This window comes from Malaya genurostris, chromosome 2, assembly GCF_030247185.1.
Source record: "Malaya genurostris strain Urasoe2022 chromosome 2, Malgen_1.1, whole genome shotgun sequence".
Classification (NCBI taxonomy): domain Eukaryota; kingdom Metazoa; phylum Arthropoda; class Insecta; order Diptera; family Culicidae; genus Malaya; species Malaya genurostris.
This window is the reverse complement of record NC_080571.1, coordinates 154,674,279-154,688,565: the sequence shown is the minus strand read 5'-3', so window position 1 is coordinate 154,688,565 and position 14,287 is coordinate 154,674,279. Positions and strand designations below refer to the sequence as shown.

Sequence of the window (14,287 nt, the reverse complement as noted above, 5' to 3'; positions counted from 1 at the left end):
TGAAGCTGAAGTTGCGCGGGATCATGCTTTCTTGAAAAGACGATCAGCTCTGTTTTCTCCGCAGAGAATTCGATACCCAAATGAGCAGCCCAAACGGACAAGTTGTCCAAGGTATCTTGCAATGGTTTTTGCAGATCAATAGCTTTGGGTCCAGTAACTGAAACTACGCCATCATCTGCCAATTGTCTTAGTGTACATGGGGTTACTAGACAGCTGTCAATGTCATTCACGTAAAAATTATAAAGGAGCAGACTGAGGCATGAGCCTTGCGGGAGGCCCATGTAGCTAATTCTGAATGTTGCCAAATCGCCATGTGAAAAATGCATGCGTTTCTCTGACAATTTTTGTGCAAATAATTATTTATAACCGCTGGGTCCATGTTGGTGGAGCTTGTCTGAAAGAATATCAATGGAAACTGAATCAAATGCTTCTTTAATGTCTAAAAATACAGATGCCATTTGTTGCTTTTGAGTGAAGGCAATTTGGATGTCAGACGAAAGTAATGCAAGCAATCATTCGTCCCTTTATTTCTACGGAAGCCAAACTGAGTATCTGACAACAAACCGTTCGTCTCGACCCAAGTGTCGAGACGTCGTAGAATAATTTTTTCGAACAATTTTCTGATGCAACCATGAAGTGTTTGCACAGTTGCAATTTTTCTTTGATTTGGTTTTTCTGGTTTACAAAAACTCAATACTTCAAACGTGTCCTGGGAAGAGAAAACTATCATTTTTAATGTCTTGTCCCCGTGCGGCTCAACATAGTGAAACGATTGTGTTCCAGAAATTATTTTACATTTTTCGAAACGATTTTTAAGAAATTTTTCTGCTTTTACATAATCTTCCGAACATTTGTATATGACTAAAATATTGGGCAGAGAAGATGCTTTCCATGTCCACTCGTACAATTCATTCGCGGTCAAAATTTGACAATCATTGATCATTTGTAAAGTTGCGCGACGTGCCATTCTTTTGATAGTTCCTCTAGCACCGTCACATTGCCCTTTTCCATGAGCTGTCGCGTGAAAATTCCACAAAGTGTTTTACATTTGCGTTTATGTGGATAGTATTGTGAAAAATATTGATTAAAAGCTTCGAGAAAAACATAGAAGCTATTGCGTCATGTTTCTTGCAATCAGAAATAACTACTAATATTTTATGATCGATTTTGCTGTTTATTTTATAATAGAAAACAATGGAGAATATAATCGCTTGGTCGTTGTTGCCAGTTATGGCGTTTTGAATAACGAAGGCGTAATTTTCCGCAAAATCGCAAATTATTCAATTTTCGTCACTCTTCAATTTTTTTTCACATTTTGAAAATATGGAGTTTGTTTTCGAACAATGAAAGAATGCATGTGCAGCCATAGCCATAGCCATAGCCATAGCCATAGCCGAAGCAGAAAAAAAGTCAACGCCGGAGAGCTCGGATCGGCATAATGCGGATAGCCTTTTTAATCCGTATCCGAGCGAATTGCGTTGCGGTACGCTACGCGCGTGCGGGTCGTAATTGAAAAATTCACTGCTCCGAAAGATTGATCTTTCCACTCTGAAACTTTGCCAAGATTGAGTTAAACCCCTAATGTTTCTTTTTCAACAAAAAAAAGAAAAAAAATTAGGCCCAAGTTTGATTTCTTTTATTTGTTTGTTAATTTTTAACTTTTTTCATTATAATAACTTTAAAGGTTGTTTTATGGAATCGCTTATCTGAAAGCTAAGGAAAAGACACACATTTCATGTCTTGGACGAATTTGTGTATATTTATTAGATTTTTCAGAATACGCTGCTGAAAAAGGGCTCTTTTTCGAAATCGCGAAATTTCAATAAATCATATCTCGAAAATTTCACGTACCATATTGAAATAAAAAAATGCGCTCCATATATAAGGGGCATTCCACACAAAATCAACCACCCAAAATGTTTTATTTCATCCAACTATTTTTTTCGGTAAAGAACTCGAAAATATTCGACACGTATTTATTTATTTCAATATGCTACGTGTAATCTATCTGTGAAATCTAAGGTACAAAAAATCGTTTATTTAAGTTTATTTAATGAAAAAAGTTAAAAATTAACAAACACATAAAAAAATTCAAACTTGGGGCTAAGTTTTATTCTTTTTTAAGTTGAAAAAAGAAGCCTTAGGGGTTTAACTCAATTTTGGCAAAGTTTTCGCTCGGAAACGGGCTTAACTTGTCGACACATGTCGCACAACTGATCGAACCCTTTCTTTGACAGTTTATTATTGACAAGGTTTCAGTTAAGATCGCGGTGTGAAAATGAATTCAAAAATCTAAAACATTCGTTGCGTCGAATTTCTACTTCCCTTCTTGAGAAACTCGATTTTTTGCCAGCAAATGATGTTTTGTGTGCACCGCATAAAATTGTTTGACTTTAATTACTGTTTCAGGGGAAAATTGTTTTTCTGTACAATGTGAACATTCATAATTTTTAATATAAAGAAATCAAAAGTGTGATAAAAAAATTAGTTTTTACTTTTTGTTTATGGAATTGCAATAATCGTTTTTTTCCACGAGATTTTCTACTTTAATAACAAAATATCTTGATGTGTTCATCGCATACTCTAGTATTTAGGCAAAACAGTTAAAATTCTCATTCTCTCGGATTTAGTTGCAACTTTTGCATGAAATTTTTATTTCAATTCGGTAAGATAACCGGAAGGCAAATATGGTTCATTATGAAAAAGTACGGGTGTGTAAAAAATCGTCGTCCTTGCGCGAAAAACCCCAGCAAAAGTAAAGAGTTTTCCGCGTTGTTTCAAAATTTTCAGAAAACTTAATTTTTGAGTTGTTTGTGGTTATCTAACACTGTTCAAAATATTATCCTAAATTCCTGATCATATTTTTGATGAAATAGTGAAAGAATTATGTTGCTGCTGTATTAATGAACGAACTAAATGACTAAAATATTGGGTAGAGAAGATGCTTTCCATGTCCACTCGTACAATTCATTCGCGGTCAAAATTTGACAATCATTGATCATTTGTAAAGTTGCGCGACGTGCCATTCTTTTGATAGTTCCTCTAGCACCGTCACATTGCCCTTTTCCATGAGCTGTCGCGTGAAAATTCCACAAAGTGTTTTACATTTGCGTTTATGTGGATAGTATTGTGAAAAAATATTGATTAAAAGCTTCGAGAAAAACATAGAAGCTATTGCGTCATGTTTCTTGCAATCAGAAATAACTACTAATATTTTATGATCGATTTTGCTGTTTATTTTATAATAGAAAACAATGGAGAATATAATCGCTTGGTCGTTGTTGCCAGTTATGGCGTTTTGAATAACGAAGGCGTAATTTTCCGCAAAATCGCAAATTATTCAATTTTCGTCACTCTTCAATTTTTTTTTTCACATTCACATGCGGATAGCCTTTTTAATCCGTATCCGAGCGAATTGCGTTGCGGTACGCTACGCGCGTGCGGGTCGTAATTGAAAAATTCACTGCTCCGAAAGATTGATCTTTCCACTCTGAAACTTTGCCAAGATTGAGTTAAACCCTCTAATGTTTCTTTTTCAACAACAAAAAAAAAGAAAAAAAATTAGGCCCAAGTTTGATTTCTTTTATTTGTTTGTTAATTTTTAACTTTTTTCATTATAATAACTTTAAAGGTTGTTTTATGGAATCGCTTATCTGAAAGCTAAGGAAAAGACACACATTTCATGTCTTGGACGAATTTGTGTATATTTATTAGATTTTTCAGAATACGCTGCTGAAAAAGAGCTCTTTTTCGAAATCGCGAAATTTCAAAAAATCATATCTCGAAAATTTCACGTACCATATTGAAATAAAAAAATACGCTCCATATATAAGGGGCATTCCACACAAAATCAACCACCCAAAATGTTTTATTTCATCCAACTATTTTTTTTCGGTAAAGAACTCGAAAATATTCGACACGTATTTATTTATTTCAATATGCTACGTGTAATCTATCTGTGAAATCTATTTAAGATACAAAAAATCGTTTATTTAAGTTTATTTAATGAAAAAAGTTAAAAATTAATAAACACATAAAAAAATTCAAACTTGGGGCTAAGTTTTATTCTTTTTTAAGTTGAAAAAAGAAGCCTTAGGGGTTTAACTCAATTTTGGCAAAGTTTTCGCTCGGAAACGGGCTTAACTTGTCGACACATGTCGCACCACTGATCGAACCCTTTCTTTGACAGTTTATTATTGACAAGGTTTCAGTTAAGATCGCGGTGTGAAAATGAATTCAAAAATCTAAAACATTCGTTGCGTCGAATTTCTACTTCCCTTCTTGAGAAACTCGATTTTTTGCCAGCAAATGATGTTTTGTTGTTTGACTTTAATTACTATTTCAGGGGAAAATTGTTTTTCTGTACAATGTGAACATTCATAATTTTTAATATAAAGAAATCAAAAGTGTGATAAAAAAATTAGTTTTTACTTTTTGTTTATGGAATTGCAATAATCGTTTTTTTCCACGAGATTTTCTACTTTAATAACAAAATATCTTGATGTGTTCATCGCATACTCTAGGTTTTAGGCAAAACAGTTAAAATTCTCATTCTCTCGGATTTAGTTGCAACTTTTGCATGAAATTTTTGTTTCAATTCGGTAAGATAACCGGAAGGCAAATATGGTTCATTATGAAAAAGTACGGGTGTGTAAAAAATCGTCGTCCTTGCGCGAAAAATCCCAGCAAAAGTAAAGAGTTTTCCACGTTGTTTCAAAATTTTCAGAAAACTTAATTTTTGAGTTGTTTGTGGTTATCTCACACTGTTCAAAATATTATCCTAAATTCCTGATCATATTTTTGATGAAATAGTGAAAGAATTATGTTGCTGCTGTATTAAAAAAACATCATTTGCTGGCAAAAAATCGAGTTTCTCAAGAAGGAAAGTAGAAATTCGACGCAACGAATGTTTTAGATTTTTGAATTCATTTTCACACCGCGATCTTAACTGAAACCTTGTCAATAATAAACTGTCAAAGAAAGGGTTCGATCAGTGGTGCGACATGTGTCGACAAGTTAAGCCCGTTTCCGAGCGAAAACTTTGCCAAAATTGAGTTAAACCCCTAAGGCTTCTTTTTTCAACTTAAAAAAGAATAAAACTTAGCCCCAAGTTTGAATTTTTTATGTGTTTATTAATTTTTAACTTTTTTCATTAAATAAACTTAAATAAACGATTTTTTGTACCTTAGATTTCACAGATAGATTACACGTAGCATATTGAAATAAATAAATACGTGTCGAATATTTTCGAGTTCTTTACCGAAAAAAAATAGTTGGATGAAATAAAACATTTTGGGTGGTTGATTTTGTGTGGAATGCCCCTTATATATGGAGCGTATTTTTTTATTTCAATATGGTACGTGAAATTTTCGAGATATGATTTTTTGAAATTTCGCGATTTCGAAAAAGAGCCCTTTTTCAGCAGCGTATTCTAAAAAATCTAATAAATATACACAAATTCGTCCAAGACATGAAATGTGTGTCTTTTCCTTAGCTTTCAGATAAGCGATTCCATAAAACAACCTTTAAAGTTATTATAATGAAAAAAGTTAAAAATTAACAAACAAATAAAAGAAATCAAACTTGGGCCTAATTTTTTTTCTTTTTTTTTTTTGTTGAAAAAGAAACATTAGGGGTTTAACTCAATCTTGGCAAAGTTTCAGAGTGGAAAGATCAATCTTTCGGAGCAGTGAATTTTTCAATTACGACCCGCACGCGCGTAGCGTACCGCAACGCAATTCGCTCGGATACGGATTAAAAAGGCTATCCGCATTATGCCGATCCGAGCTCTCCGGCGTTGACTTTTTTTCTGCTTCGGCTTTGGCTATGGCTATGGCTGCACATGCATTCTTTCATTGTTCGAAAACAAACTCCATATTTTCAAAATGTGAAAAAAAATTGAAGAGTGACGAAAATTGAATAATTTGCGATTTTGCGGAAAATTACGCCTTCGTTATTCAAAACGCCATAACTGGCAACAACGACCAAGCGATTATATTCTCCATTGTTTTCTATTATAAAATAAACAGCAAAATCGATCATAAAATATTAGTAGTTATTTCTGATTGCAAGAAACATGACGCAATAGCTTCTATGTTTTTCTCGAAGCTTTTAATCAATATTTTTCACAATACTATCCACATAAACGCAAATGTAAAACACTTTGTGGAATTTTCACGCGACAGCTCATGGAAAAGGGCAATGTGACGGTGTAAGAGGAACTATCAAAAGAATGGCACGTCGCGCAACTTTACAAATGATCAATGATTGTCAAATTTTGACCGCGAATGAATTGTACGAGTGGACATGGAAAGCATCTTCTCTACCCAATATTTTAGTCATATACAAATGTTCGGAAGATTATGTAAAAGCAGAAAAATTTCTTAAAAATCGTTTCGAAAAATGTAAAATAATTTCTGGAACACAATCGTTTCACTATGTTGAGCCGCACGGGGACAAGGCATTAAAAATGATAGTTTTCTCTTCCCAGGACACGTTTGAAGTATTGAGTTTTTGTAAACCAGAAAAACCAAATCAAAGAAAAATTGCAACTGTGCAAACACTTTATGGTTGCATCAGAAAATTGTTCGAAAAAATTATTCTACGACGTCTCGACACTTGGGTCGAGACAAACGGTTTGTTGTCAGATACTCAGTTTGGCTTCCGTAGAAATAAAGGGACGAATGATTGCTTGCATTACTTTCGTCTGACATCCAAATTGCCTTCACTCAAAAGCAACAAATGGCATCTGTATTTTTAGGCATTAAAGGAGCATTTGATTCAGTTTCCATTGATGTTCTTTCAGACAAGCTCCACCAACATGGACCCAGCGGTTATAAATAATTATTTGCACAAAAATTGTCAGAGAAACGCATGCATTTTTCACATGGCGATTTGGCAATCGACGTAATCTACGCTCTCATCGTTTCTTGAGTTTACCCATTGCACGAACAAATTATGGTTACAATGAACCATTTTCCAGTATGTGCAGGACATTCAATAGCTGCTCCAATGTTTTCGACTTTCATCTATCCCGAAATATGATCAAACGATTGTTTCATTGCCACTTGTCAGATTAACTTTGGAACAGGTTTTGTCTGTAACCGTTTGTATTTTTGTTCAACCTAGTGATGGTTGAACAAAAATACAAAAATTTCTCCCATCACCGTTGGAAACTACTCAGATTCGCTCGATGATATTAACCCTTTCGCTCCCCTTCTCATTTTCTTTGTCTTCTTTATTTCTATTGGAAACTACTCAGATTCGCTCGATGATATTAACCCTTTCGCTCCCCTTCTCATTTTCTTTGTCTTCTTTATTTCTATTGGAAACTAATCAGATTCGCTTGCAAATACTAACCCGGTCGCACATCCTTATTTCCTCCGTCTTCTACCATCTTTTCGATTACTAATTAGATCTACTTGCCGATTCTAACCCCGTCTTTCTCTCCGTCTTCCACCATCTTTTCGACCACTAATTAGATCTACATGCCGATTCTAACCCCGTTGTTCGACCATGCTTACTTTCCACCCCCTTCACCTACCTTCATCATCCATTTACCTATCCCCTTTTCTCCACCAGTTGAAGCAAGAACACTATTGCTGCCCTGTAGTGCTTGGTGTCATCAACTAGATATAGGGTTATAGGTTTAGTTTTGATTATAAGTTTTTATTGTTAGTGTTAAGCCTTATTGTATCTGTTGGATCATTGTAATCTGTTGATACGAAAGATGAGGAGGTTTTATGCCTGCTGGAGAGAGAGATTGCCAAGTTTCATCTCCATCGGGCTTTTCCCTGCTCCCAAAAAATAAACAAAATAAACAAAATAAGCAACATTCAGAATTAGCTACATGGGCCTCCCGCAAGGCTCATGCCTCAGTCTGCTCCTTTATAATTTTTACGTGAATGACATTGACAGCTGTCTAGTAACCCCATGTACACTACGACAATTGGCAGATGATGGCGTAGTTTCAGTTACTGGACCCAAAGCTATTGATCTGCAAAAACCATTGCAAGATACCTTGGACAACTTGTCCGTTTGGGCTGCTCATTTGGGTATCGAATTCTCTGCGGAGAAAACAGAGCTGATCGTCTTTTCAAGAAAGCATGATCCCGCGCAACTTCAGCTTCATATGATGGGAAGAATGATCCAACAGGTTTTGACTTTCAAATACCTTGGGGTGTGGTTTGATTCCAAATGCACGTGGGGAGGACACATTAGGTTTCTGATAACAAAATGCCAACAAAGAGTAAATTTTCTTCGAACAATAACAGGATCTGGGGGGGTGCTCATCCGGAAGATCTAACAAAATTGTATCAGACACTGATACTTTCAGTGATGGAATATTGATGCGTTGGCTTTCGTTCCGCTGCAAACTCTCATATTATCAAATTAGAGCGAATTCAGTATCGTTGTTTGCGAATTGCTTTAGGCTGCATGCATTCGACACATACAATGAGTCTTGAAGTTCTGGCGGGAGTTCTTCCATTGAAAGATCGTTTTTGGGAGCTATCATCGCGACTGCTAATAAGATGTGAGGTACTGAATCCCCTGGTTATTAATAACTTCGAAAGGCTAGTTGAGCTTCAATCTCAAACAAGATTTATGACAGTATATTTTAACCATATGTCACAGGAAATCAACCCTTCAAGATATATTCCTATCCGTGTCAGCCTACTAAATGTCCCTGACTCAACTTTATTTTTCGACACATCCATGCAGCGCGAAGTGCGTGGAGTCCCGGAACACCTACGCTCGTTGGAAATCCCAAAAATATTTACAAGTAAGTTCAGGCATATTGATTCTGAGAAAACATTTCACACGGACGCATCACGAATTGAAGAGGCTACTGGGTTTGGTATATTCAACAATAATGTTTCGGTCTCATTTAGGCTTGAAGAACCTGCATCTTTTTATATAGCAGAGTTAGCAGCAGTTCATTATAGTTTGAGTGTAATCGTCACATTATCTCCAAACCATTATTTTCTCTTCACAGATAGTCTGAGTGCAATTGAGTCATTCGCTCAAACGCTGCTGGCAAAAATGAACCGTTTTTCTTGGGCAAAATGATGATGGTGAATGCCTGAACGACATATTGAACAATAATTATCAAATCACAATAGTTTGGGTCCCGGCTCATTGCTCCATTCCAGGCAATGCAAGCGCCGATATTTTAGCCAAACGTGGTGCTATTGAGGGTGAAATTTATGAGAGACCGATTGCTTTCAACGAATTCAATAGCGTCTTGGGATAAAGATGATCTGGGTCGATGGATGCACTCAATTATTCCTAAAATATCGACAAAGGTATGGTTCAGGGGACTGGATGTGAGTAGAGATTTCATTCGTGTGATGTCCAGACTCATGTCCAATCACTACACGTTAGATGCACACCTCCTTCGAATTGGACTTTCCGAGACTAATCATTGTGCTTGTGGCGAAGGTTACCGCGATATTGACCATGTTGTTTGGACGTGGTGCGTGGAGTAGCGTGATGTCAGATCTCAACTAATAAATTCCTTGCGTACCCAAGGTAGATTTTCCAATGTCCCAGTTCGCGACATTCTTGCTTGTCGTGTCGTCTTCATTAAGTCCATTGGAGTAACAATTTAAATTTCAATTTATGTTAGACTGTTTTCTCTTCAATGCGTTCAACCAATAGCCAGCTATCTTATATTAAATAAAAGTGATGAACTGATTAAAAACGAACCTGAAATAGTTATAAGATCATGTACAAAATAAATGTATTTTATTTAATGTAATTTAATATTTTATTTAAATAATTTAATAGCAACTCGCTTGATAAAAACAGTGTTTAGATTAACTAATGAATAATAATACTAATATGATATTCGAAATGTATTAGGTTTGAAGTACTATGTATTGTGGATGCCACGGCGAAGAAAAACCTATGTATATTGCCTATGAAATAAACGTATTTATGAAAAAAAAAAACACTTTATGTCACCATTATTCTATTACTCACGTAAATCCATTGTCCCAATTTTACTCGTTTTCTGCCTGAAAAGTTGCTAACAGTAAACTGATAAAGTTGCTAACAGTAAACTGATAACATAATTCTTTCACTATTTCATCAAAAATAAGATCAGGAATTTAGGATAATATTTTGAACAGTGTGAGATAACCACAAACAACTCAAAAATTAAGTTTTCTGAAAATTTTGAAACAATATTCACGATTAAATTCTGCCCATTCTTCCTCAAATTTTGCATGAGGACATTTTTCGAGGTGCTTAAACTTTTGAGCTCTAGCGCTTTACAAAATTAGAGATGATCCCAAAATATTGGCACCCTTATATGTATAAGAGCGGTAAAAATCCAAGTGTTTTGTCGGTCACTTGTACCATCATATCTCTGAAACCAAAAGTCACAGCCATTTGATCTTTCAACTTGATCAATGGCCCAATAGTAGCTTTCAAACGTGCCCAAGTTTGTTAAAATCGGTTCAGCCATCTCTGAGAAAATTGAACGCGTATAAATACAACGCGTTTTGTCGGTTACGTCACTTATCCATCATATCTCTGGAACCAAAGTCACATCCATTTGATCGTTGAACTTGATCAATGGGCCGACAGTAGCTTTCAAACGAGCCCAAGTTTGTTAAAATCGGCTCAGCCATCTCTGAGAAAATTGAGCGCATATAAATACAACGCTATTTATTGGTTACGTCACTTATACCATTATATCTCCGGAACAAAAAGTTACAGTCGTTTGATCTTTGAACTTGATCAATGGCCCAATAGTAGCTTTCAAACGAACCTAAGTTTGTTAAAATCAGTTCAGCCATCTCTGAGAAAATTGAGCGCGTTCAAATATCCTCTAAAAGTGCACACACACATACACGCACACACACAGACATTTTCCGATCTCGTCGAACTGAGTCGAATGGTATATAACACTATGGGTCTCCGAGGCTCCGTTCGAAAGTCGGGTTTTCCAGCAATTCTAATACCTTTCTATAGAGAAAGGCAAAAAGCCTTCTTAGTCGACTTAGTGGAATTTTCATAGGTCTTGAAAAATCATCATAGAGGGGGGGGGGAGAGTACATGAAATTTTCGAAATCGAAAAAAAATTTTGACGCCAAAAGGCTTAGAATTGTATGAAACGTCGAGATTTAGTGTCATCCCGAAAAAAAAAATTTGAAATCCCAGAAAGTTGATTTTTTCAAAAAAAATTCCGATGTTTTATGCAGTTTTAAGAGTGTCGGTGTTTTATGCAGTTTTAAGATTTTGGAAATTTCATGTACTCCCCCCTATGGTGCTTTTCCAAGATCGAAAATTGTCAAACCTTTACCAGCGCGTTAAAATACAACGCTTTTTGTCGGTTACGTCACTTATACAATCATATCTCCGGAACCAAAAGTCACAGCCATTTGATCTTCGAACGAGCTCAAGTTTGCTAAAATCGGTTCTGCCATCTCTGAGAAAATTGAACGCGTTCAAATATCTTCGAAAAGTGCACACACAAACATTTTCCGATATCGTCGAACTGAGTCGAATGGTATATAACACGAGGCTTCATTCGAAAGTCGGTTTTTCTAGCAATTCTAATATCTTTCTGTAGAGAAAGGCAAAGTACGTGTCGAATATTTTCGAGTTCTGTACCGAAAAAAAGATAAATAAAAACGATATATATATATATATATATATATATATATATATATATATATATATATATATATATATATATATATATATATATATATATATATATTATTTTTTTTTTATTTCTAGTGCTCGTTACGGTCATTGGCATAAGGATAAATCACAGGCAGCTGTTAAAAATGTTCCCCGTCTCATTGTTGTTGTCGTTGGTGGAGTGAGCTACTCAGAAATACGTTGTGCATATGAAGTGACATCCGCTGTAAAAAACTGGGAGGTGTACATTGGATCATCGCACATTTTAACACCAGAGACATTCCTCAGTGATCTTGGTTCACTGAATAAAGAGTGAAGTCTAATAATTTTAAAATACACAACCAATTGAATAAAATCTTAGTTTATAAGGCATGTGATGTACTTAATGTGCTGATTTATATAATGTATATAAAGCTGTTCCACAATACAACTTGAACTTTTTTCCAGATTATAATTATCGATTAAAAGCAAACATGACACACGTTTCGATCGCATGAATGTTATGTATTTATTACTATTATTATTATTATTATTATTATTATTATTATTATTATTATTATTATTATTATTATTATTATTATTATTATTATTATTGTTATTATCATTATTATTATTATTATTATTATTATCATTATTATTATTATTATTATTATTATTATTATTATTATTATTATTATTATTATATTCGTGTACCTGTACGGTGCTCTAACCCGTGGGCGTTTTGGCGGAAGCGGAAGCACGCATGTAAAGCTGTTTTTTGTCGTGAATACAGCTTACTTTACTATGGGGCGCCTTTTAAAAATTTACCCTGAACAAGAATGGGCAGAACTTTAGCGCGAATATCCCTTGATGTACTTAACCCAACAACTTCCCTTTTCGAGCAACCTAGATATTCGTGTAGTGTCGGTAACGATTCCCAACTGGCTGAAAATAACACTACGGTTCGTCTGTGTTGGTAGATTAAGTCCACCAAACCGGTAAGTTGCCTTCGGCGGGTGACGACTTCAAAAAGGTTGTATAATATTGCCATTATTGTTTACGATCATAATCGCCAGTCATACAAATGCTCACCTCATCATCTGTAACAACTCATATATGAGGTTCTGAAATGATTGAGTTTGCGAGCAGTTCAAATCTGTAATAGTCAATAGGTAATCGTTTTATTTCTATGACAGAGTTTCACATGAGTTGGTTTTTTAATAACTATTTATTGGAATATGAGTTAAAATTAAATTATTAGGATTAAAATTGGGTGTTCAGCAACAAGTGGTGACTTTTAGCCCTATTTTATACATGATTTGGTTATTACCATGAAGACATCATTTGCTTCCGCAATTCTGAGATTTATGTGTAGGGAAAATTCTAAACCTACTTGTATTGTGTAATGGGGAAAATGAACCTATATACTAACTTACTAACTAATACAGAGAGCGAATCGATTCAATTGAAGATTGCATCGATTTTTGTCGGAATTTGCTTATAATATTATGTGACATTACATCTAATAGTTCTATATTTGTGAGTCTGTGTAACTCATTTGTACTAAACCAGGAAGAACGCATCAAAATCATTTTCAGAATTTAATTCTGAATCCTTTGAAGCGTTTTCTTCCTGGTGGAACAACAACTTGACCAAATTGGTACTGCATAAAGCATGGCTGGTCTGAAAATTTGTTTAGAAATTAACAATTTGTTTTTTAGACAGAGCTTAGAATTTCTGTTTATAAGAGCATATAAACATTTAATATATTTATTACACTTTGCCTGGATTCCTTCAATGTGATCATTGAAAGTGAGTTTTTTGTCATACGTTAAACCTAAGTATTTTGATTGACCATGTCAATTCCAAGCCATTCAATTTGAGAATGTGATTATTGTTTGGTTCAAGAAAAAAACCTCTTGGCTTATGAGGAAAGATAATTAATTGCGTTTTTGCTGCATTTGGTTTAATTTTCCATTTTGACAGATAATCACTGATAATATTTAAACTTCTTTGTAGGCGACTGCAGATCACTCTTAGATTTCTACCTGTGGCTAACAGACTTTGGGGCTGTCCATAAAAGACGTCACGCCGCAATTGGGAGGGGAGTGTTTCATAAAACGTGACCTTTTGTGACAGGGGGGAGGTGGGGAGGTTTTTGGAATGCGACGTCCAATATTTTCAATGAGCGCATTTTTAAAATACCTAATTATATTACTGCTTTGCCCTATTTCCTGAAAAAATCTCCACAATAAACGTTTACATTCTATAGGAAAACGTGTATTTGTTGATGTAAAAGCTTCTTCTTGTAAATTCGGAATTGAATGATGCAGGAAATCATTTCTGTTGTGATCAGCAAAAGTGCACGGAGGAGCGAGTAAATTAGCGAAATTAATAAATTTTAACTAATATGAGTAAAAAAGAAAAGGATGCCTCCAAACGGTTTAACTTAAGTAATGAACTGACATTTTTTTCAGTAATTTGATTTTCTAGCATTGATAATAATATATCATAGAAATTTCTCTTATCTGATTCTGGTGCAGTTTATTCAATTGTACTCCATTTGAGAAAGGGCGGGAGATCAACGATTTCAGACGTAGATCATGTCATGTCTTATCTTAATCATATGTGATTTTCCTCCACCAACATCAAA

The 14,287-nt window shown here is 34.9% G+C and overlaps 1 protein-coding gene across 2 annotated transcripts in view; it reads left to right on the top strand.

Moving 5' to 3' along the window:
• Nucleotides 1–12,085, top strand: part of LOC131429682 (protein ROP) — a 609,112-nt gene extending 597,027 nt beyond the window's left edge. For both annotated transcript variants that reach the window (XM_058593974.1, XM_058593973.1), the window contains exon 8: nucleotides 11,752–12,085. In XM_058593974.1, the coding sequence (XP_058449957.1) occupies nucleotides 11,752–11,971 (220 nt within the window). In that variant the 3' untranslated portion in view covers nucleotides 11,972–12,085. The remainder of the gene's footprint in view (nucleotides 1–11,751) is intronic.
• The last annotated feature ends 2,202 nt before the right edge of the window (nucleotides 12,086–14,287 follow it).